This window comes from Hetaerina americana, unplaced genomic scaffold (genome assembly GCF_022747635.1).
Source record: "Hetaerina americana unplaced genomic scaffold, ioHetAmer1.1.p SCAF_265, whole genome shotgun sequence".
In the NCBI taxonomy this organism is placed as follows: Eukaryota; Metazoa; Arthropoda; class Insecta; order Odonata; family Calopterygidae; genus Hetaerina; species Hetaerina americana.
Genome location: NW_027286836.1, coordinates 68465 through 91034, shown reverse-complemented (window position 1 = coordinate 91034; position 22570 = coordinate 68465). Strand labels below are relative to the sequence as shown.

Genomic DNA, 22570 nt, shown 5'->3' with positions numbered 1-22570 from the left:
ACGAGCGAAATGGGGCATTTGGGATGGGCCAGGAGTCGGGTATGGAATGGAAAAGTGGGTGGGCTTCCAGACCACTAATATTAACCAATTGTATTGAAGTAATGAGATTCCCAAGAAGTTTAAGTCCAACATTTAATACAAAAATAGAAGCAATAAATTTTGAGTTATGGGAAGAGCACAAAAATTTGGTGAAGTATTTTTCAGGAACAAGAGAATGAAATAATGAAAAAAGAATGTACTTTCATTCGTTCTAAGTGCAGGAGAATTTCATTCGCAAAGGATGATTCAAAAATGGAGATCCCATTGATCACAGAAACGTTTGGGTAAGACACTACAAATAGTTAAGAGAAGACTAACGTCAAATGCAGCGGTGTATGATTCCTTTCCCAAGATTTTGAGGACCACACTGTCACTCTCACATCTGTGGATAATCAAGAAATGCAGCCTAACCTGCAGATGTTTAAAATAACTAATGAGGTTTTGTGACACACTGCATAAAATAGTGAAATAATTTTAGGAATAATATTACTCCAAAAGAATAAATAAAATCAGTTAGGTTTGCTCAATGATCAAGCTTTAGTTTGTCAGCCAGCCAAAGGGTTGCCTTTGCACCAATTATGAAAATTTGATGCAATTTCCAAATAAGAACCAAAGAACACCGTTCATGCATCCTGGACAACAATCCCACCTCAAACTTGACAAGCACCACCATGATTACAATAACAATAGCGATTTCGAACCCATTAACTTGCATAGGAGAAAGAAATGGCTCAAGATGCACTTAAACAACAGGAAATTTTCCCACATTAAACCTTACCGGATGAAAACTTAAGTCTATGAAAAATGGCACTCTTTCTGCTCTGTCCCTCTTAATGTGTGTTCTTCAAAAGAAAAGATGGATGCAGTACACTTTGATAGGTGATGGGATATTGAAAACAGTGATAGAATGAAGGGTGCCAGTTAAGCAAAGTAGAGGGAGAAAATCATAGGAATTTTGGATATGAATAGAGGCAGGGTTTATTGTAAGTATGAGTGTCAGGTCGTATCTTGTTAGACCAGGCTAAGAAACATAGGTATTCAGTCTTAGTCAATCCAAAATTTACCTAAATGTTAGACTGCCAAATAATAATTAACATTAGAAAATATATTGTAGTGAATTATACTCCTTTTTCAGATCAATGTGAGTCACATGTTGCAAATAATTTCAGCCATTTTGGAGAAAACTAAAAGCTTATAATTAGGTGAACATTTTTCAAACTATGAGCCTTGCTAGAAAGTTTGTGGATAACTACAGGCCGACAAGCAGAGTAAGAAAGACATGAAATCAATTTTTAATGATATGTAAATGGTTACCTGTCAATTATTTCAACTGGGTCATTTCAGATTTAGAGTTATTTATACATAAAGGCTATGTAATTTGAACACTCCAAATGCATGGTTTAAATACAATTAACTGTAGCAAATAGTTATCATAATACATGTTTCTAGTCAATTATTATCATAGAAATTAATTCTTAGTGGCGTATGTACCCTACAGAAGGAATAAATCATTAAAAAAACCCTAAAAATGCTACAAAAGCAATATGAGAAGTTTTAATATTAGCACATCTTCATCTACTATCCTTTTCAGCATCAGCCATATTTTAACCATAAACAAAAAGATGGGAAGATGTGGTTGAGTGATTGAAAAATTGGTGAGAGTGGATTCAAAGGATGTCCGTGGACAATGTATTGGAGAGGGGTTGATGGAAAGGTTGATAAACAAAAGATAGAGCATATCAAGTGACATTTTCACTATCACACGCAAGGTAACAGCAAAGCAGTCAGAAGACAAGAAAATTGAACAGGGATTAAAAAATTAAGTTGGGCCGGAAATTTAGGTCTGAATTAGTTCTAATATTTTATTAAAGTCTAAAGAATGGGAAAAAAGTGCAACTTTTTAGTCAAGAAATTGTCATTATATATGGTTTTGGCACATAATCACAATATTTTTCTCATTAAGGTAGAGTTTTTAGTTTAAATTACCATAATGGTACCTCTAGAAGTGGTTCACTGCTAAAACTAGGGTCATTTAGACTTTTTCCCAAGATTTTTATTCATCATTTTTAAACATTTAATTGAAAATGTTATGCTATATTCGGCTTTGTTTGAACATGAAATAAACCTAAACCAAACCGTGTGCAGATAAATAAGTTTCCTTTGCAGTCAAAGGCAGCCTGAATCACTGAAATGCTTTCCCTTCTGACACTGAAATTCCTCTATGTCTACCACGAGAGGCTGTGTGTTAATGTTACAAGAATATTAACTGCTTTCTCACTCAGTTTAAAAATTAGAGCTCATTTAAATAACTAATTATCATCAAGTAACAATCCAAATTGAGAACAAATGTTGCCAAAAGGTAAACATAACATGGATAGTGGTTCCATAAGTGTAACTTTTCGACAGTGAATCCCATTCTATAATAATAATGATGATTATTAATACGATGATAAAAATAAGAAACTGCATATGCATACTACATTACTCCATAGTACGCACAAGCAGAAATTCTTAAATTTTACAGTTGTAGGATTTATTTACATTCCAAAAATGAAAGAATATGGAGCTATAATGAGAAAATTCAGTTGTCATTTCAAAGCACTTATGATATAAATTTCAAAAAATTGCAAGGAAGCTCTTCGAGCATTTATACAGCTCTCCATAAATATTTACATCAACAATTTATCCCGTGCACGATGAATTAGCCTTAAAAATACATGTTATATTTACGTACACCCAAGGTCCAAACGTAAAACTATATGGCGGATTTTGAAACATCTTCCTTCTTTAACATAACATTTTTCGAAGACAAATACAGATGGTGAATTTTTTCTAAGTGTATGAGTCACATCCAGTCAAGACAGAGTTTCCAGCGAAAGACGGTGAGTTTACTACCTACGCGACCTTCGGTGAACGTACAATGAGTCAGCCTGGGACAGGTATCGGATAGGGGGGTTGGTTACACTTCATTAGCCGCTATGATCATCGTCTACAACGGCCATAAGTTAGTTAAGCTACACATTGCGCATTGACTACCCTATACTCTCAAGACAACGAAGTAAATCCATGATTGGGTAAATAAGCTGATCTAACTCTACTAACCCTGGTAGTGGGCAAGAATTTTTAAAATGTTACTCACCCATGACTTGAATTCTGCAAATGGCACAAGTATCACATTCTACATCCCAGCTCCACATGGCGACAGCGTTCCACTTTTTCAGGGTAAACATTTTCTCTGGCTTCTGAGCTTCGCCATCTCCTCGGTCTATGTTGTCGTTTTCATCTGCCATGTTGACGTTTTCATCTGCCATGTTGAAAGCAGTTTCGAAGTTCATACTAATGAAGGCAAGTTATTTATCGCTATTAAATCAACAACAAAATTAATTTCAAGTTGTAATTTAAATTTTTAGAGTTATTTAAATATATTTTTTGAAGTATGACATTAAAAAATAATCTTTCACTTGATCTATACGATCACATTTGTTTCACCTGTTGCGCTTCCTGTTTACTTGAGCAGGAAACAGGTGAGTTGAGATGGAAATGTCAGAGGTGTAGCGAATGTTGTCATTTGTCACTATTTTAATGGATATTATTCCAAAGTTCATGAGATAATATACTTTGAAACTTGAGCTTAGAGCAAAATCATAAGATAAAGTAAGTTCGCATTGAACACTTTTATGTTGGAAATAGTGGCAAAACATAAATGTTGGTGATAATTGCAGACGGAGCTGATGGTCCAGACAATGAGCGGAGACGACAACATACGCTGGTTTCATGGAAAGATTACTCGTGAAGCTGCAGAGAATATATTAAGAAATGGTGGCGTGTTCTATTTTATCATCATAATGTGTTATTATTAACTGTTTCTTGTAGTTAATAGCCATTGTAATTCCTAATCTTGGTAGGCGGAGAAGATGGTCTGTTCTTGGTTCGAGAAAGTAACACAGCAGTAGGGGACTATGTTCTCTCTGTTATGCATGGAAATGAACCTGTGCATTATCAAATCAGAAGGCATGGAGAAGATGCATTTTTCTCAATAGGTGAGTCAATTTTGTGAACCAAAAAACTAGTGAAGTTTTTCATAGTTTATTTTAGATTTGATTTATACATTATGCATCGGGGAAAATATGTCATTCTCCTAACAACGAAAAGCTAGGGAGAAAAAATTGAGAACTATAGCCTATGAAGTATTGATGGTGTAGCGCTTTGTGTTCGTTTAAGTAGTATGCATGAAGACCGTATCCCTCATAGATTATTGCAGGTGACAGTGGTGAACTACTTGTTCGTGATTGGTTTTGGGTTAATGAGAGAAGATTTGATATATTTGGTTACTTAATTTTCACGAGTGACTTGTTTTGTTGAAATAACAATAAATGTCAGCAGTTTTATGTTTGTACTTTCCCCATTTATTTGCTGTCTCCTTCACGTACAAGTGTGAATAATGGCAGATTGAGAGTTAGATTGCACCTCCAGAATTCCAGTGGTATTCAAGTGAACCTTCGATGTCTCCAAGTTGCGAGTCAATTTAACAGTCTCAGCCCAGTTTTTTGTGTGGAAGAGGGAGGCCGAAGAAAAAAATGAGCCTATGTTTTTAGATGGGGGCAAATTTCATTTCAATAAATACCTCGCATGTTGATTTGGTTGAATCATGATTTAAATAATTTATTGCACTGCGACAGTAATAAAATCATAGATAGAGCATAGATTTTAATGGTATATTATTGCTAAATATAATGTTAATTCATATTTACCGACTAATTCTTTCAAGGATAATGGCATATGTAAGAAAAAATATGAAATGTTCAGTGGGTCCAATTTGGGGGGGGGGGCTATCGTGTGATAGGCGACTTGTGATATATTGATGTGGATATGGTCTCTTCTGTATCAGCTGCAATTCTGATTTTATCAGGCACTGGCATGCTTTAATTTCAGTCATCAGCTCTTGCTAGTCCTTCATATATTGGAAGTTAAAGTATATTGTAAGTTAAAATATATTGGAAAGAAAAGTTGCCCTCTTCTAATCTATTCCCTGGCACTTTCTTTATCAGCTGCTGACACTTTTTGCATCCAATTCTTGTTTGCATTTTATCTAATTCATTTCAAATTTTCTTTGTTGTGCTGTTCTTCATTCTTTGCCCCTTCTACTATGTCAAATATAACTCAAAATCTGGAATTATATGCCAGCATTAAATTGTCTGTATTCCATTGCAGGAAATTCCTGCTCCCATAAGAGGGGTCAGTTATCCAAATTGCCTGTATTTTTTGACAGATTTCATATTTTTCTAATTTTCCTGGCCCTTTTGTTGGAAGACCATTCACTGTCAAACATACTGGCCTAAATCCCCCACATCCCCCTACCATACCAAATGAAAAAATATATTTTATTTTCATCCCAGAAACCTGAAGTTAATAGATGAAAATTAGCCTTGATGATGAGCATAGTGAAATCTTGGTATTCTGGTCCATACGAAACAGTTGTGAAATCAATCCAAGCCAATCTTTCTCCCTGTTTGTTTAAGCGTGTGATATTGTATGGCATTTTGTTAAACTTAAATTAGAAATTCACTCTTAAAGCACGCATTTTATCTTTTTACTAGATGAGCATACAGTGCATCATGGCCTGGAGACTTTGATAGAGCACTATCAAGGGGATTCCCATGGCCTTGAGACAAGATTGAAGAAGGTTTGCCTCAAAGATCCCCCGCCTCATGATGCGAGAAAGCATGGTCGAACCAATCTGTTGCACCGAGCTACAAAGGAAGGTATGGTCTTAAAGAGTGCTCTTTAGATTTTTCTTCTTTATATTTCTATTTGGATTTCTTGTATTTACACAAAAAAAAATGATCAGGCTTTAGTTAGCCAGTCAACTGAAGAGTTGCAGTCATTGCTGAGTACATTAGAAAGTTAGTGTAATAAGAGTGGGATGAGAATCAATGTAAACAAAACAATTTTTATGAGGTTTTTGAGAAAGAGGAAGGCTATGATATAATTTCAAACAAAATGCAAAAACTAGACCAGGTGGAGCAATTTACTTGTCTTAGAAGGGTTTTGGACTATGATGCTCAAGGTAGTAGCAGAAGAAGAATTACATTAGGGAAAGAAGTTTTCCCAGAAATGTGTTAAGAAAAGATTTTAAAATTGGTATGGAATGTAGTTTCGTAAGGTGTGGAAACATGGTCAGTAAAACAAGATGAGACATTGATAACAAATACATCTTTCAATAAAGCAGAATGATAGGTGTACATTGGAGGTTTTGAAATCTGCATGCGGGGAAGCATGGAGAAGTTAAAGTGGACAGAAAGGAAAACAAATGAGGAGATTCTAGGCAAGGTGGGGAGGACAGGGGACTGTTGGGATAAATCCAAAGGAGGCAGGAAAGATGGATGCATAACATTTTGATTGGGAATGGGATGTTGTTGAAGACTGTTATAGAAGAGAACATTGGGCAAGCGAGGAAGGTATAAGAATGGGATAGGGATGCTGGATGGGATGAAGGAAATATTCTGAATTGAAGAGAGGCTCACTAAGAATGTTAGCTCCCAGGTTGTGATTTGTTAGGAGATGCAAGGAAATGTGTAATTGTTCAGTCTTTGTTCATTCAAAACCTACCTTTAGTGGTAGAACACCATAATAATTCAATAATTTGTGGTAATTAAGTGTGAAATTTTGTCAATTTTCTAAAAACTGTTTTAATCTTAAGATAATCAGGATAGTGACATAGCTAATGCTTTGGATTCCCATCCCGAAGGCTTAGGTTCAAATCCCAGCCATGACTGGATTTTTCAGTGGTGTCCCGATTCCTACTTATGGTGCTACGAGTAGAGATCACTCCCTCCATTACTTGGGACGTGAAACTGTTGACCCCATGGCGCCTTACAGTTCTTGATAATGCCAATGCCGGCTTTTTTTCCACTCTTCTTCCTTCCCTGGATGCCCTACCCATACCAAATTACCCACCTATCCCTAATGGCACAAATGACCTCAGCTGTCAGTTGCCTCCTGTAATTACTACTACTACTCATCATATACCTCTACAGTAATTAATGTAATGGTCCCACTTGGCTAACTTTAAACAAGAATGGGGAAGTGCTTATTCTTGGTAAAAAAAATACTGAAGTTAGTTCTCTAATCAAGCTTTGAAAACAATGGAAATCGGAAAAGTAGCAAAATTCAAGATAGAAACTAAATAGAGAGCAGTTGAGAAATTGATGTTTTTCAATAGCAAAACTTTTCTTGAGAAGTGATGTACAGTTTTTCCTCTTTTTAGGTAAAATGCAGTATTCACGGTCATTTTTAAAAACCTTCACCACTCTCTGTGATGCTTAATGTTTAGTTTCTTATATTGATGATGTTTCAATGATACTATATTTCCATCTATGTATAACTTCTTCATTTAAAACATTGAAAGTGATACAGATTAAAATGTTGTATATGCATTCATTCTGGTCATTATTTAAGTCGTTCATTGTGGTTTTATTCTGCTACTCAACAGGAAACTATACAGTGGTGTCAGAACTCCTTAAGTGTGGCTATAGGAGTGTAGATGCTAAAAATGCTGAAGGACAGACTGCTGTTCATCTGGCCAGTGTATTGGGGAAGGATGAAATTCTTAAGAAACTCATAGAAAGTGGAGCAAATATAAACTGTAGAGACACTGCTGGAAATACTCCATTGCATGTAAGTAAATTTCCTCATTATGTATTCTTTCCAAAGTTAACCAACCAAATTAATAACATTTAAAGTTGCTGAAACCTGATATTATTTACTCCCATTAATTTTTTCTTGATTATATATTCATATTGATCTGCCATTTTTTTATTTGAGTTAGTAAGGATGCCGTAATGTATTGGGAGTGATGTTTGAGATCGTGATATTTTTTTATTTAAACCATTATAGTATATTTTTATTAGTTTATTTTTTTATATTTTTGTGTATTTTTTCAGTTCACTCATTTTTGTTTCATTGGTAAATCACACTCGATGTTTAATTTCAGTACGCTTGCCAAATGAACTTGCCTAGCACTGTAAGAACTTTAGTTCAGATGGGTGGAGCGAATGTTCAAGTAAGGAATACTGAAACAGGTATGTAGAGCATTAAATCGCTGATATCTGAAATCAGTAAAAGAGTGAACCAACCAATTTATGTTCCAGCAACTATTTTGTTTTGCATTCAGTCATTTTTATTTATGCTATGCCATGTATAGTATGCATTTTTGTTATTTTATAATTTGCATTAATTAATATAAACTAAGAAACACTTATCAAAATTACATAAGTAGCCAAGGTGGTAAACAATTGGTAAACATTTTTAACCATAAGAGCAGTATTGAGCATAATTATATGTTGCATTGTCAAAACAGCTTACTTTCCTTTATTTTTTCATAAGCATTAGTATTTTACCATTTATCATTGCACATATCAATGGAAGATGCTTAATTTCCACTTACAATTATTTTGGTATAATGGATTTTAATTATACGTGTGAACATTCTTGTTAATGCATGTGCTAGACTAAATAATAAAGAGTACTGAGCTCACTGTTATAATGTTGTCTAAAATGGGTAAGAATTTTCCAATGGTAATGAAATTTCTGTAAGACCTAAAATGTTATTTAAACATAATCATTTGGTTTTATCTCCTATGTAGCTATCCTGTGATTCATAAATATAATTACCTATACAGGGTGCGGCACTTAAATCCAGACAAGTCCACATTTCCTCAATGAGATGTCCTCGCCGGGTTAGTGAAACCTCCCCCAGACTTCTCCGAATCATTATACTTAGCCACAATATCGTTAACAGTTGATCTGGGGTGCCAGATTAATCAAACTATTTGGAAATATAATTCCCAGCGTGAACACTTTCAATAATAGCGGCTAGTGGCTTTGATTGTATTCTGCACTTGTGGGTAACATCTCAGCCATTTTGAGGTTATGACTGTTTACTAGATGCCTATAGCTTTCAAGATTGGCAATTGCAACCTCCAGTGGAACTGCGATATGGTGGGAAATTTAAATTAGTCCTGATTCAAGCATTGCACCCCGTATTAATAGGTACTAAATGTAAACACTTAAACTAACAAGTATTGGATACTTTATTTATTTTTGCATTAGTCCGAAATCAGCACCTCGGCCTTTTCATCGGACTTTTGGCAATGAAAAAACAATCAACACAAATACATACACCCAAGCCTTAGGTGGAGGAAAACCCACCTTGGCGGGATTCGAACCCACAACCTCTGGGTTGGCATGCGAGGACGTTACCCTGCTGCCACCAGGGCTGGCACACTTGTAACACTATTGCATCAATAGGAACAGATTTATAGGCATGCCCACATTAATGGTGATTCATTATCTATAATGACTGGTCAAAATCATCTCCAATATTCAGATTTCATTTAATGTACCTTGTTTTCATATAACTCAAATTATGTAATGACACATCACTAGCAGTATGTTATGAGTATGTGTAATATTCAACTTACCAGAGTTTTAGACAGTTAAGGCATTATTCTAAGAAAATTGGAATGATTACAAACTGGTATAAATATTAAAAGGTATACCACTAATTGCCAACGCTTTTGGTGAACTGTATATATAAAAAAAGGTGCAGTAGTTAATCTGAATGTCACTTTGATGGGTGAGGATGAAGTTAACCTTGTACTAAGCCATATCCAGCTCATTAAAATTCACATATCAGGGTATGGGTGCAAATTGTTTTCCTTGTACTATGCATGGTGTCGCAGGAAGAACTGGGTCTCAAAATATAATACAGCTCAGGTTAAATTGAGGGTGCTCAGAGATATCCACCCAGAATTGAACCTGGGCCTTCTATTATTCCATGAGTGTGTAGTGATTTTCAAGGAATTATTTCAGGGAAAGTTGATAATTTGGAAAATAAAACTGAATGGTGAACCCCCTCAAACTTGAATCAAATATTGCATTCAATTTTCATATATATTATTTCCCCTCAGATTTTGCAAACATTTGAAGCATTAATTGAATAATATGTTCAAAGGTGCTGAAGTAGTAGTAGTTTTGAGGGGAGGCGACCGACAGCTGAGGTCATTTGCACCATAGGGGATGGATAGGAAAGGATGAAGGGTGGAGAGAAACCCGGCATCGGCATTAGCCTACTCTTTACGAAAGGCGCCAAGGGGTCCGCAGTTTAACGTCCCATCCGACGGACGGCGTACTCACTCAAAGTGCCCTCCACAAAGCACCTCAAGTAGGGGTCGAGAAAGGTGCTGAAATATATCCCTAAAGTACCAGTAGTGTATGGGTATTCACTGATTAAAAATGCTAAGCAATACTTCTACATCAGTAATGAGTTTTGGTAGTTGTAGAAATGTGTAGTAATTACTCGATCCACTGTACCCTGATGTACAACTGTTATGTATTCCTCTTCAGGTTGGGTACCCCTTCACGAGGCTGCATACCGAGGACATGTGGAGGTGGTCAGAGCTCTTCTTGCTTTGGATGCTCCAGCTCACCCTCGAACCCCTGGAGGGGGAGACAAAACTCCAGCTGACCTAGCTGCTGAGGGAGACTTCACCGAATGCGAAGAAATTTTGAGTAAGCTTTCACTCACACTTCACTGTTGGCATTCTAAACCACATGTACAAATTGCGTGAGTATCAGAACTTTGTTAATGTATCCTGTTTGACTCTAAAACAGGGAACTATAAGCCACCATCTGCCAAGAGCAATCGCAAGGAATGGTATCATGGAAGCATAAGCCGAAATAAGGCGGTGGAAATGTTGATGGAGAGTGATAAAGAGTTGGGAGAAGATGAGGATGGAATGGTTGGTATATTCTTGGTTCGCTGGAGTGATCGCAAGGGAGGAGGATATGTACTGACCATGTTACATGCTGGCCAACCATATCATTTCCAAATCAGGAAGAAGGTAAATATTTTTGTATTCTCATTAAGAATTTTGATATTAATAACTATCTAGATCAGAGGTAAGGAGGGAAATCAGGATGCTGCTCCTCATTGATACGAGGGTAGGCTGAAAACTAATGCACACCTGCTTAGAGACCACAAACAAAATGACCTTCAGAAGCTCTCCTGTTGGCTTGTGGAAGTAACATTTCCCCTCAACTAGCGTGCGCAGGTTTTACGTCATTACATTCATCCTGTGTATTTTGAGAAGCGGAAGTATGGAGACATGTTCTAATGCTATGCCAATGCAAGTGAAACTGCATGCTGTTATCAAATTTTTAACTGCTGAAAAAGTGACTCCTACATCTACATAATACCCCACAAGCCACCGCAAGGGCGTGTGGCGGGGGGTGTTAGGTCACCAACCATAAAAAGGAACAATACCACATGTAAAACAACAACGTGGAAAATTAGACTGAGATTCATCATCGTTATAAGGCTGTTTATGGTGGTGATGCTGTTGATAGGTCTACTGTAAATCGATGGGTAGTAAATTGTTGTGGTTGCGAGCCTGGAGAAGCCAGAATTGTTGATGAAACACGCAGTGGACGTCTGATCACTGCCACAGACGATAAAAACACCGCAAACTCTTCAAAGATTTGAATCAAAATGACCGGTGAATCACTCCGAAGCGTATCGCAAACCATATTGGTCGAGTTTGTCATGTTAAAGGCAGCCTGTTGCCAAAAATTTGCGAAGTAACAACACTTATTCTTACACCTCACCCGCAACTGGAGAGACTGCGAAACGTGAAATTTGAACCGATGTCTTTCTTATTCCCCCGATCTTGCACCTTGCAATTTGTATTTCTTTCCTCAACTCAAGAGACACCTCAAGGGTAATCATTACACTTCAGTTGATGAGGTTAAGGCAGCTGTCGATAACAGCACGCTGTTTAACTCACATTGACATAGCACTAGAACACGTCTCCATACTTCCGCTTCTTGAAATACACTGGATGAATGTAACGACCTCAAACCTGCGCATTCATGTATAGGGGGAATGTTACTTCCACATGCCACCAGGAGTGCTTCCGGAGGTCATTTTGTTTGTGATGTACAAGCATGTGTGCATTAGTTTTCAGCCTACCCTCATATTTACATTTCTTCTCCTTGTTACAATTCCTAACTGCTGTACCCGTTGGGATAAAGAGAACTCAATTATTTTCTTAGGAACTCCATAATAGATATTCTTTAATTTTACATCACATAATTTCATTTCTATGCTAAAATTCAAAATGAAAAGTGTGTATGTGTGTTGTGATACTTCACCTATGAAGAACTAATGTTTTCTTTAATTCCTGAAAGATGCCACAAATGTGTCTGCAGTATAATGAATTTGAATGATACAGTTAATCTTTTTATATGTTATAGGATAAATTTTACTTTATTGACGATGGTCCCTATTTGGAATCCTTGGAGCATGTGATTGGACATTACTCAATGCTGTCTGATGGGTTGCCAGCTATATTAGGACGTCCCGTTACCCCCAAGAAGGCTTCAACTCCTCCGCCTCTGCCGCCTCTACCTGCAGAACTTCAAAGCCCCCACACCACTCAAGTTAATGGGGTAAGAATAATTCAAACCATTGGAGCTTACTTTAACTGAGGATAACATGTAATGTTCTGTGAAAAAGTCATTCTTATCCTTTTGATATCATTATTTCAAATGGAAAAACTAGTATTTCTTGTAGAAATTGTTCATTGCATTTTTACCTTTATATCTTCATGTATCAGAATTTTTCACTCACCTTGTATGTGATTGTGAAAAAATGTTCTCATTTTCACTTGTGATTGTTTGCAAAGCACCTGTGAATTGTCTTGTAGCTTTGAGAATTGGAGTAGGGAAATTCATTTGGAGATTTAATTTATTAACATTGGTAAATGCCAATATATTTCTAGGTGTTTTTATTCTGCTGAGATAATATCTCTATTCCTTATGTTTGCCTTCAATATTTTTCAGGTTTCTAGAGGTATTCCTCCACCACTGCCTCCATTTCACAACCGTTCTGTATGCAATCCTGCCTTTATGCCTCCATCTACTTCATCCTCCTCGGTAATTTCTTCATCTTCATCACTTTCACCAGTATCAAGCAAGGGGGTGACATCTATAGCAACAAGTCCTTCCTCGTCAACTAAAAGTACTACTCCTGCGAGTAGGAGAGGTGAGGAGAAGGTTGTGGATGCCTTCCAGTCTCACAGCCCATTTAGGGTTTGCCATAACTCTTCTATTGACAAAGGTAATTGAGTTTATAGTCTTTAAGTGCCATAAGAGCAATGTTTGCATTCAAACGATGAAATTTATTCCACAAAAAATCTTAAATATGTAATCACCTGGGTTCGTACGAAAACATCATCAGGTTTAGGTTTTAATGATAAGTGGATTAATATGTGGCCAGAAAGAGTAATCAGGTGAGTAGGAGAAGAGGCACTGTTGTTCGTGAAAGGGGGCTGCTGCAGGAAATGGGCAAAGTAAATGGGTTGCTAATGGGAGAATTCATTCTGCACTCCAATGCCTAATATCCACACCTATGCCTGAGGGGAACCAGGGGAAAAAATTAAATGCCATAAAACTAATAGCAACTGGTAATTTATGGGTGTAATGAGGCATTCATTGATAAAATTTGCCATAAAAAATTGGTCAAAGCAGCAGTCACACTAATTTGCAGCACTTTGAGAGTTGACTCCGATGTGATTAATTAGTTTTTTTTAGCAATGTATAGGACAATTTTTTCCATTTTTTGGCCATTTTTATAAGGGTTGAATAATTTTTAAGTTCACACAACTATTGTCAAGTAAATCACAGAGTGTATTTTCCTCGGAAAGCTAAACCAATCACGTTGCCAGGAAAAAACAAATGAATGGTCAAGGATGAATATTGACAATGGATCACTGATATGGATTCATTGTGAGATACCAAGTAAAATAATGCAGTGTAGATAGTTAATGACCTATATGTTGAATACTAGAACTATATGTTTGCTTACCTTTAAGAAGAAGATGGAATTCATAGGACTAATGATTGTCGGGGAAAGGATAATGAGAAAGTACAATTGGTGATAAAATTTATAAATTAAAACATTAAATACTATTGAAAGCTTTCAAGAAAGCTAAGGTATTTCAAACTTGTATTTTTTTAAAGTGTATCAAAGTATTTAATTATCTTTACAATTGTGATTTTTATTAAATTTTTGTGGTGTTGGAAAGAGAGCGTAGCAAGGTTAATCAAGATTTTATTGTAATTACAAATGCTCAGAGAAACCCATTATTGTTCAACAACATGTTGTTTCCCCCACCCACTCCCCTAATGACATTAGCAACCAATTACTCATACACTTAGTCCATTTCTTGTAGGCCACTGTCATTGAAAACAATTTCTTATCCCTCTAGTCCTACTTCCCTAGTCTTTCAGAGAGTGTTTGTGAACCCACATATTGTAAGAATGTTTGTCTGATGGTGTCGCAGTGATTGGAAAGTCAGGTCATGTGTACTAAAGATTTTTTGTGAAGTGCAAAGTTTCATTTTTTATTTCCATAATGGAGAAATTCCACCAAATTATGCCAGACACTATTAACCCTTTCGCTGTGATTAACTCCCCGGAACCCTTAATCTCAAATGCTGTGAAAATGGAGGGCACTGCATCTCCATAAGCTTTATGACTCCCAAAATAACTAAATAATCTAAATAATAAAAACATGGAAGTAATAACAATAATGAAGATTCACTGCTTATTTATTGTAAATATTTATTAATTTCAAGAAACTGTGGGAGATGCCCTGACAGGAACTTTTAACAAAGCAATCCACTAAATTTGCATTACAGTCTGAAATTGTTGCATTTATTAATTTATTTTGGTGGACATAGTTTTTATAAAATCACACACCTCAGCGAAAGGGTCAAGATGAGGCAATGCCAAAAAGAGTGAAACTAGGCAGTATTCAGTTATCTTTCATGTATCAGGTTTTCTATAGCTGCTTGTCACTTATTTTAATCATATTATTGTTTAAATATGCTGTAATTGCTGAAGGTGCAGCACAGTATTAAATTATGTAACAAATTTTCACTTCAGATAACTATGTTTGTTGATTGCTACATCAGTGATAAGAATTGAAGACTTGTCACTCTGTTTCTGCATGGAGAGAAACCACGCTATGTTGATGTGTGTGGTGTTATCATAAGAAAATTGATTCAGTAGGATAGTATAGAGCTCCCATTGCTCTGGTGTATTATCCATCACCAGATCTCCAATGTAAAGTTAATTACTTGAATGGAAGTGAGAGTTTTCGTATATTTATTTCTCTGGAGTACAATATAGCCGAAAATCATGGAAGTGTCGTGGAAACAAAAAATTATTTCCCCATCGACCATATGATCTTTCAAGTGTGAAATAATGTCATAATCTATTGATTGCATCTGCATTACCTACATGGTGATACCAATGTTCTTTCAAAGTCAACCTTTGTATTCTTCCCTGTGGACATTTTACACCTTCTTACCTTTTAATATTTATATTCCATAAATGTTCCCTTTTATTATCACAATTCTCAAATATTTCAATTCTTAAACCTTTGATCTCTTATGTTGATGTTTTTTTCTTCCTTCTCATTGAAGTGAACATCCCAAGAGAATATTTGACTCTTGGAGCTGTGATCGGAGAGGGGGAGTTTGGATCTGTGTATCAAGGAATTTACCATGCTCCCAACAGAATGAAGGTTGGTAAAGTTCAAAACTTCCCCCAACCATAATTATCTCATTTATCACTACGTGCATATGTTACTTGGAAGTAGTGATAATATTGCAAGTGATGTTTTGGTTGTGTTTTTTTAATAGCTTGATGTGGCTGTGAAAACACTCCATCATGAACATGTTGCATCTAATAGAGAAGAATTCCTGCGGGAAGCTGTAGTCATGATGGATTTGAATCATCACTGTGTTGTAAAACTAATTGGAATTTCAGAAGGGCAAACTCTACTAATGGTAAGTTTTTAACGTATATAATCTCTCTAGATTAATACTCATTAAGCAGCAAAAAGTGGTCATCATACCTTTATATTGGCAGGTGAACTTCCGCTAGTATTTTTTTAAAAACCTCTCCACTGGCCAAATGAATACTTGAATGCATATTTAGTTGATAACTATGCTGCAGTAGTGACTTCAGGAAAATATTCTCAATTATTTATAATAGTGCTCTTAGGGGCAGAACAAACAGGATTCTCTTTCAATTTATGAGTCATATATCAGCATGCAAGAACTTGTAGAATAATATTGTTTGTATCCAAGTAGCAATTAATCATGATAATTGTTACTGTGACTGAGTGAACATAGAGTGAGCATTTGGAATAGTGCCATCCCATAGATCACACTTGGCTGTAAAAGTTCATCATGATTGATGTTATGTAAAAGAAGAAAATACTTGTATTTATGTGGGTCCTTTCTACATCAACTTGTGTTGATCCTCCCATATCAATTGTTTCTATTACAAATTCCAGGTACTTATTCCTTTTGTAACTTGAATCTGTGCCTGAGTCATGTGAGAGGAAACTCACTTCTTTGAACACTCTAGCTTAAGCTTTTTTGACTTTTATATCTTGGATGAATGCTGTACTCTCTCTTTTTTGTCCTTTTTATCCTTTAGTATCACTATTGAGAATATTGGCAAAAAGGTATCATCATGCTGATTCTTTTTAAGATTTTTTGTCACTATTTCTTTATTTTGGACAAAAATTATTAATTTATGAAATACACTTTGCTTAGTTTAGTTTTTTCACTCTGATGATGTCGTGGACAAGAAATGTCTGAATACCTGATAGAAAATGGGCCAGATGCTAGAATTGTGCCATATTTTATGGGTTGCATTTGAGTTTCATAACGATTAAGCCATTACTCCTCCTAAAGTTCCTATAACGGGCATTGGTACCTTCACAGAGTAGTCCATCTGTTACTCAGCTCCCTTCTTTGAGTCCATGTCTCTCCAGTTTATTTGCTTCCAAGTTAAGTTTAGATAGTGCTGAAAACTCATTCATGAACTTGGCATGTGTGAGATGGTGAGGAGTGTGAGTAGGACTTGGTTGTCCCCAATAGCCTTGTGGTTGACCAGACACCCATGTACAGATTTCTGGAACTGAGTTAGCATCACCAGGAGCATAGGAAAGCACCAATTTCTAGTTGATGCTGCCATAATGGTGTCCTGGGTGGAATTATATTTATATGTGTAACATACTTAGTCCACTTGTGCTAGTGGGTCTAGCATAATAGCTATTATCAGACAGGACATGACCTTAAGGCACGTGCTGGCATCAGCTTGCTCTGATCATTAATACATCACCTCTGCCTGAAAACCTGAGGTGATAATGAATGAGTGCTTTTGACGCCATCATGATTTTGCATTTTCAAGCTGTGTTATTTTCTTGGTACCAGGTCTTTTAGGGAAACCACAAATGGCTAATGGGAAGGATCTCCCTCCCTCCATCTGTGTATGGATCACATGTTCCAATACATTTTCAGTTCAGGTGAACTCTGAACTTGATTACTGTGTTTGTCTGTCCACTAATTAATGCTTGTTGCTTTTCTAGGTTCAAGAGCTATTAGCACTTGGTTCAATGCTGGATTTTCTTCTTGAATCTCCTGAGCAAGCTAGTCCAGCTTATGAACTGAAATTGTGGGCATCTCAAATAGCTTGTGGTAAGAAAACTGCCTGACAGTGTACAATAGTAAAAGTGATTAGTAAATGTACCAAATTTTCGATTTCATCATCTCTTGGTTTTGGAATTGAGGTGAAAATTAACCTACATGCATTTACTTGAATTACATGATGCATTATAACATCTTAGTGAGTTGCATTTGCTGTATTAAAAATATTGATTCCTCAAAATAGTAGCACATCCAAGCTAACTGGGGTCTGTGCATAAGATAAAAGACTACTCCACAGTTGCATGTTAACACTGATCGTATGTATATTTTCTTTTAGGTATGAGCTACTTGGAGGAGAAAGGTTTTGTTCATAGAGACCTGGCTGCCCGAAATATCCTTTTAGCATCAAAGGTGCAAGCTAAGATATCAGATTTTGGCCTGTCAAGAGCTTTAGGAGTAGATAGTGATTACTATCGTGCAACGCAAGGAGGACGCTGGCCAATAAAATGGCAAGTATTCTTATTTGTTGCCATGAAGAAAAATTTTTTTCAATGTTGAACAATGGAAAACATTTGTACAATGGAAAACATTTGTACAATGGAAAACATTTGTACAATGTACAAGGCATGAAATATGTACGTGCTGGTAGCATAGCAATTGAAATTGGTTTAATGATTGGTATTAATTGCACATTATGTGCCTTCAACATAGGAAAAACCAGAGAAAGAAATAAATAGGGAATTTATTTCAAACATGGTCCAAAACATCCATGGCATTTCTGGATAAATTCATTTGAATATGAGAACAAGAAGCTCTCTCTCAATGCCGGCAAGCTTGTTTTATTTCTTATGATCAAATGATTACAACATCAAATCGTGCGAGTGTTTACATTATTGCTTTCCAAAATAAAATTTGTAGTTGTCAAATTAACCAGGACATCAGAATGCTTGTTGTTTATCCTGATGCCATTGTGATAATTGCTTGATAAAAACTGAACTGTTTTTTATTGGTGTTCTGATGCTGACATTCTCATTTTAGGTATGCTCCTGAGTCATTCAACTATGGAACTTTTTCTCATGCTAGTGATGTATGGAGTTTTGGTGTGACGCTCTGGGAAATGTTTTCATATGGGAAGCAGCCCTACAGTGATTTGCGTGGAGTGCAAGTAAGAAATGATATTGAAAAAACAGATTGCAAAGAGAAACCTTTCATGGTAGACATTTGGATTTGTATATATAAAAAAAACATGACTGTTGATGGAGAGGTGATCACTCTTTTATATCAAATTGGTCATTTATGCTACCATTACAGTACGTAGTATTCTTTCTCCCATCCAATGCAACTAACATCCCTTGTGAGGTTGGTCCATTTGAAACCTTTTATTTATTTATTGACTTTGCATTAATCCGAAAACAGCACTTTGACCTTTACATCGGACTTAGAACATTCGCATAACAATTACATACACCCAAGCCCTAGCCTGCCTCTGAGTTGGCAGACGAGAACGTTACCCCGTCGCCACCAGGGCCGGCTAATCAATTCATCATTTCCTTTCATCAATAACCTCCTTCAGCATTATGTTTTGACACTCCTCTGACTCATTGAGCAAGCTCACTGCTTTCAATCACTCATTTTATTGATAGAGGACACAAGACAAAGTAAAATGACTTAAACCAGATAGCGGAGTGGTTCAAAGATTGGAGATTAGAATTAAATATCAGAGAGTATACAGCACTGAAGTTTTGTAATAAAATAGAAGATAAAGAATACATGAATAATTAAATAGATGGGATTGAGTTAAGCATTTCAGAACACGTCGAATACCGTATTTTCCCATCAGTAACGTGCGCGTTATCTATACAATGATGTTCAAATGATCAAAAAAAATGACGATGTGTGTTAAGTAATGAAAATTGAAAAAATCCAAACATTTACATACCTAGCTACACAATAATTTAAAGAAGAGTCTTGCAAAAATAAATTAGTCTGGAAGCATGCTTTTCTAATTGTATTCTATTTTATACAGATCTGTTACAGTTATTTCATCTCATAAATCCATGAGAAAAAGAAGAACACATAATTTCTATGCTTCATTTATTCTAATTTAAAATACTTCTTTATTCTAATGCAGAGTACTTCATGTATACGTAGAGTGCATCATATTATATACACGTACTTATAAATATATGATAGGATAGGTAGATAACTCGAATCCAAGAAATTTGTCACCTGAATAACAATTAAATGAATTAAGTGCATTTATAACCTCTTCAGGCACATCACTGAGTTCACTCTTTGAAGTTAACTCTACCTCATCTTCTAGCACTGGCATCGAAATATTGCCTCAAGCTTTTTCAAATCCATGTTTTACACAAGTCCCTCTGACACCCTGCCAACTTTCCAGGATCAACTGGCATATTTCTTCATGAGACACTCTTTTGATCCTTCCCGATTCTGTGTAGTCTTTCATACCAGACATCGACTTTTCCCAACTAGAACGTAACTTTGATTTAAAAGATTTATTAACCCTCTTAGTGCGGCGGGCCGATATATCGGCTTTCGTATCCCTGGCAAAAAGTGCGGCGGGCCGATATATCGGCTCTTGCGTAGGCTATTGTTTAAATCGCTGTAACTTATGGTTTTTTCTTCAATAATTTATGGTTTTTGTGCTATCGATAGGTTGAATTCCATAGAATTACGTAATTATTTTTTTAATTTTTTATTAGCAATTTTAAATGCTTTTCAAAAAGTATAACTCTTACTATAATTTTTCGTTCAGTTTTGTACATGTCGGGAAGCTCTGCCTAATTGTTTGCTCGTTTTTTTTTCTGAGTGGTCTTTCCACTATGAAAAGCCACTGAAAGGCTACTAATCTGTTTTCATCTGTAATCTCTTGAATGTGTTGTGGTGTTGATATATAGCTGCTTATTCAGACTTTGTTGAGACATTGGAAATGAGAACACTACTTTGTAATCATTTTGGTTTCTCTTGCCGTCCATCCTATCTAATCAATTGCACCCTGTGTAGTGGATTACATTGTCAGCAGTTCCCTGTGAGTTAGAACTTGGTTTTTTTCTGCCTTTAGATTGTAAGCACATTGCCGCAGTCTCAAGGAATGGGGAAAAGTCCCAATTTGACTCAGTGAGAACAGCCTTTTCAACAAAATCGAACTATGCAGAGGCTGACAAAAAAATTTGCAATTTACTGGTTTTTCTTTATTTATTTATAATATTTTCTGCATGTCTTTTTGATTCTTTATTATATTTAAATATCGTAGTTCAATTGAAAAATGTTTTTAAAAAAATATTAGTTTTGTGTCTAAAAATCGAAATATAATTGCTAGAAAAATATTCTTCAAATTTATGATACTGTAGTAATTACATTTATTTTTCAGATAATGTAAATGTATTACATCATTATTAACTACAATATTATATTTTAAAATAAAAAACTGCATATGGATATCTAAACAAATAACTTCATAATGTTTTTTTTTCTAAGGTGATACATTTTCTTAAATTACCCTTCGCACTTCTCACTAGTACCCCTGAAATCCCCGCCGCACTAAGAGGGTTAATGGATAAATCCTGGCAGTCTCGCGATTTCCTTTTTCTTTCACGAAATTGATGACTTCTAGCTTAAACATCGCTGTATACGATTTTCTTCTCCATGGGTAATTTTCTTGAGAAAATTCTAAAGCCTGATTCTATAGCTTGATTTTTATTGTTGATACTCTTTGAACTCAAATTAAAACTTAGATGTAATTCAGAAGTGTAATCAGACTTGCATAATTTTGCTGCCTTGGGATTCATAGTTTGATCAGAAATTTTGCAAAAAAATGTATGTTATGACAAAAACAATGAAATTTCATTTTATATTTTGAGTCATATCCTTAATATCACTATTAAAGAATGGTGTTCATCCTGTTAAAGTTTATGTTAATGGGAGTTGATAAAATTTTCAATGTTTATTTTTGGCTATGATGTTCATATATTATTTCCTCTTTGACACCTAAAACAACTAAACAATTACAGGTTATTCAGTTGGTGGAGAAAGGAGAGCGTCTTCCAAAACCAGCTAGATGTCCAGAAGTTGTGTGGGAGTTGATTACAAAATGCTGGGCATATAAATCAACAGAGAGGCCTACCTTTTCCTTCTTGTCCGATGAATTTTCATCTGTTGCAGAGTATGTGAACGTTCAGGAGCTGGTTGGCAGTGCAATGGATGGCAGAGCTGAAAGGGTTTGAAGTCCTGGTTCTTTACCTCAGAGTCATTTTAATGTACCTAATTCTTGTACCTGTGCAGATGTGCCATTCTTACCTCCCATTTCAACATTGGTCGCTAAAATTCTGCTCAAGTAGGTTAGCCAGCCTAATCACTGAGATGGGTGAGAGGTTGAAGTTTTCAGCTGTTTAACTTTATCGAGTTTTTAAAAAATGCTGAAAATTAACACGGCACAGGTGCATTGTCAATGCAGTTTTAAATGGCAATGCTATGCAAGAGAGAGAGAAGTAAGAATATATGATATTACATACATCAACTCACCAGATGTCTCTTTAGATCCATGCTTTTGAAGTGAGTAGCTGTATCATACTAGTAAGATGATGTAAGACACACAGATTCATAAATAACTGATTTAGAGCATCTTTCATCACCTTAATTTTATACTTCTGGTGAAGTATCTTGATGATTTGAAGTTTCATTGCAAAAAAATCTTCCAAAGGCCATGCTTGAATGTGCAATTTCATGAACAACAGGGCAACAATCTGGCAATAAATATGTGAAGTCTCCATGGTTACAATTGAGCCATCAATAATTACTCCTGTTGTAATATTGAAAAAAATTTCATTTGACTAAATATGTCACCATTCATCATTTAATCTCTAATTATAAGTCAGTTTAATGGGAAAAATCAAATCACTGGACATTTTCTCATTTTAAAAGAAAAAACAAGTAATCAA

General features: G+C 35.8%; 2 protein-coding genes across 3 annotated transcripts in view; one reads left to right on the top strand and one right to left on the bottom strand.

The window, feature by feature from the left end:
- Nucleotides 1-3363, bottom strand: part of Roc2 (Regulator of cullins 2) — a 187801-nt gene extending 184438 nt beyond the window's left edge. The window contains exon 1 of the mRNA XM_071586842.1: nucleotides 3179-3363. Coding sequence (XP_071442943.1) covers nucleotides 3179-3350 — 172 coding nt within the window. The 5' untranslated portion in view covers nucleotides 3351-3363. The remainder of the gene's footprint in view (nucleotides 1-3178) is intronic.
- Nucleotides 3269-22488, top strand: Shark (SH2 ankyrin repeat kinase). 2 transcript variants are annotated; one of them, XM_071586835.1, is made up of 16 exons: nucleotides 3269-3384; nucleotides 3762-3858; nucleotides 3945-4079; nucleotides 5637-5801; nucleotides 7532-7716; nucleotides 8033-8120; nucleotides 10447-10611; nucleotides 10714-10943; nucleotides 12355-12549; nucleotides 12943-13219; nucleotides 15591-15691; nucleotides 15810-15956; nucleotides 17552-17660; nucleotides 17947-18118; nucleotides 18648-18774; nucleotides 21644-22488. In XM_071586835.1, exons 1-16 carry the CDS (start codon nucleotides 3307-3309, stop codon nucleotides 21854-21856), a joined length of 2484 nt encoding a protein of 827 aa, XP_071442936.1. In that variant the 5' UTR covers nucleotides 3269-3306; the 3' UTR covers nucleotides 21857-22488. The 2 variants fall into 2 exon arrangements, with proteins under 2 accessions (XP_071442936.1, XP_071442937.1); XM_071586836.1 differs by lacking the exon at nucleotides 3269-3384 and adding an exon at nucleotides 3584-3693.
- The last annotated feature ends 82 nt before the right edge of the window (nucleotides 22489-22570 follow it).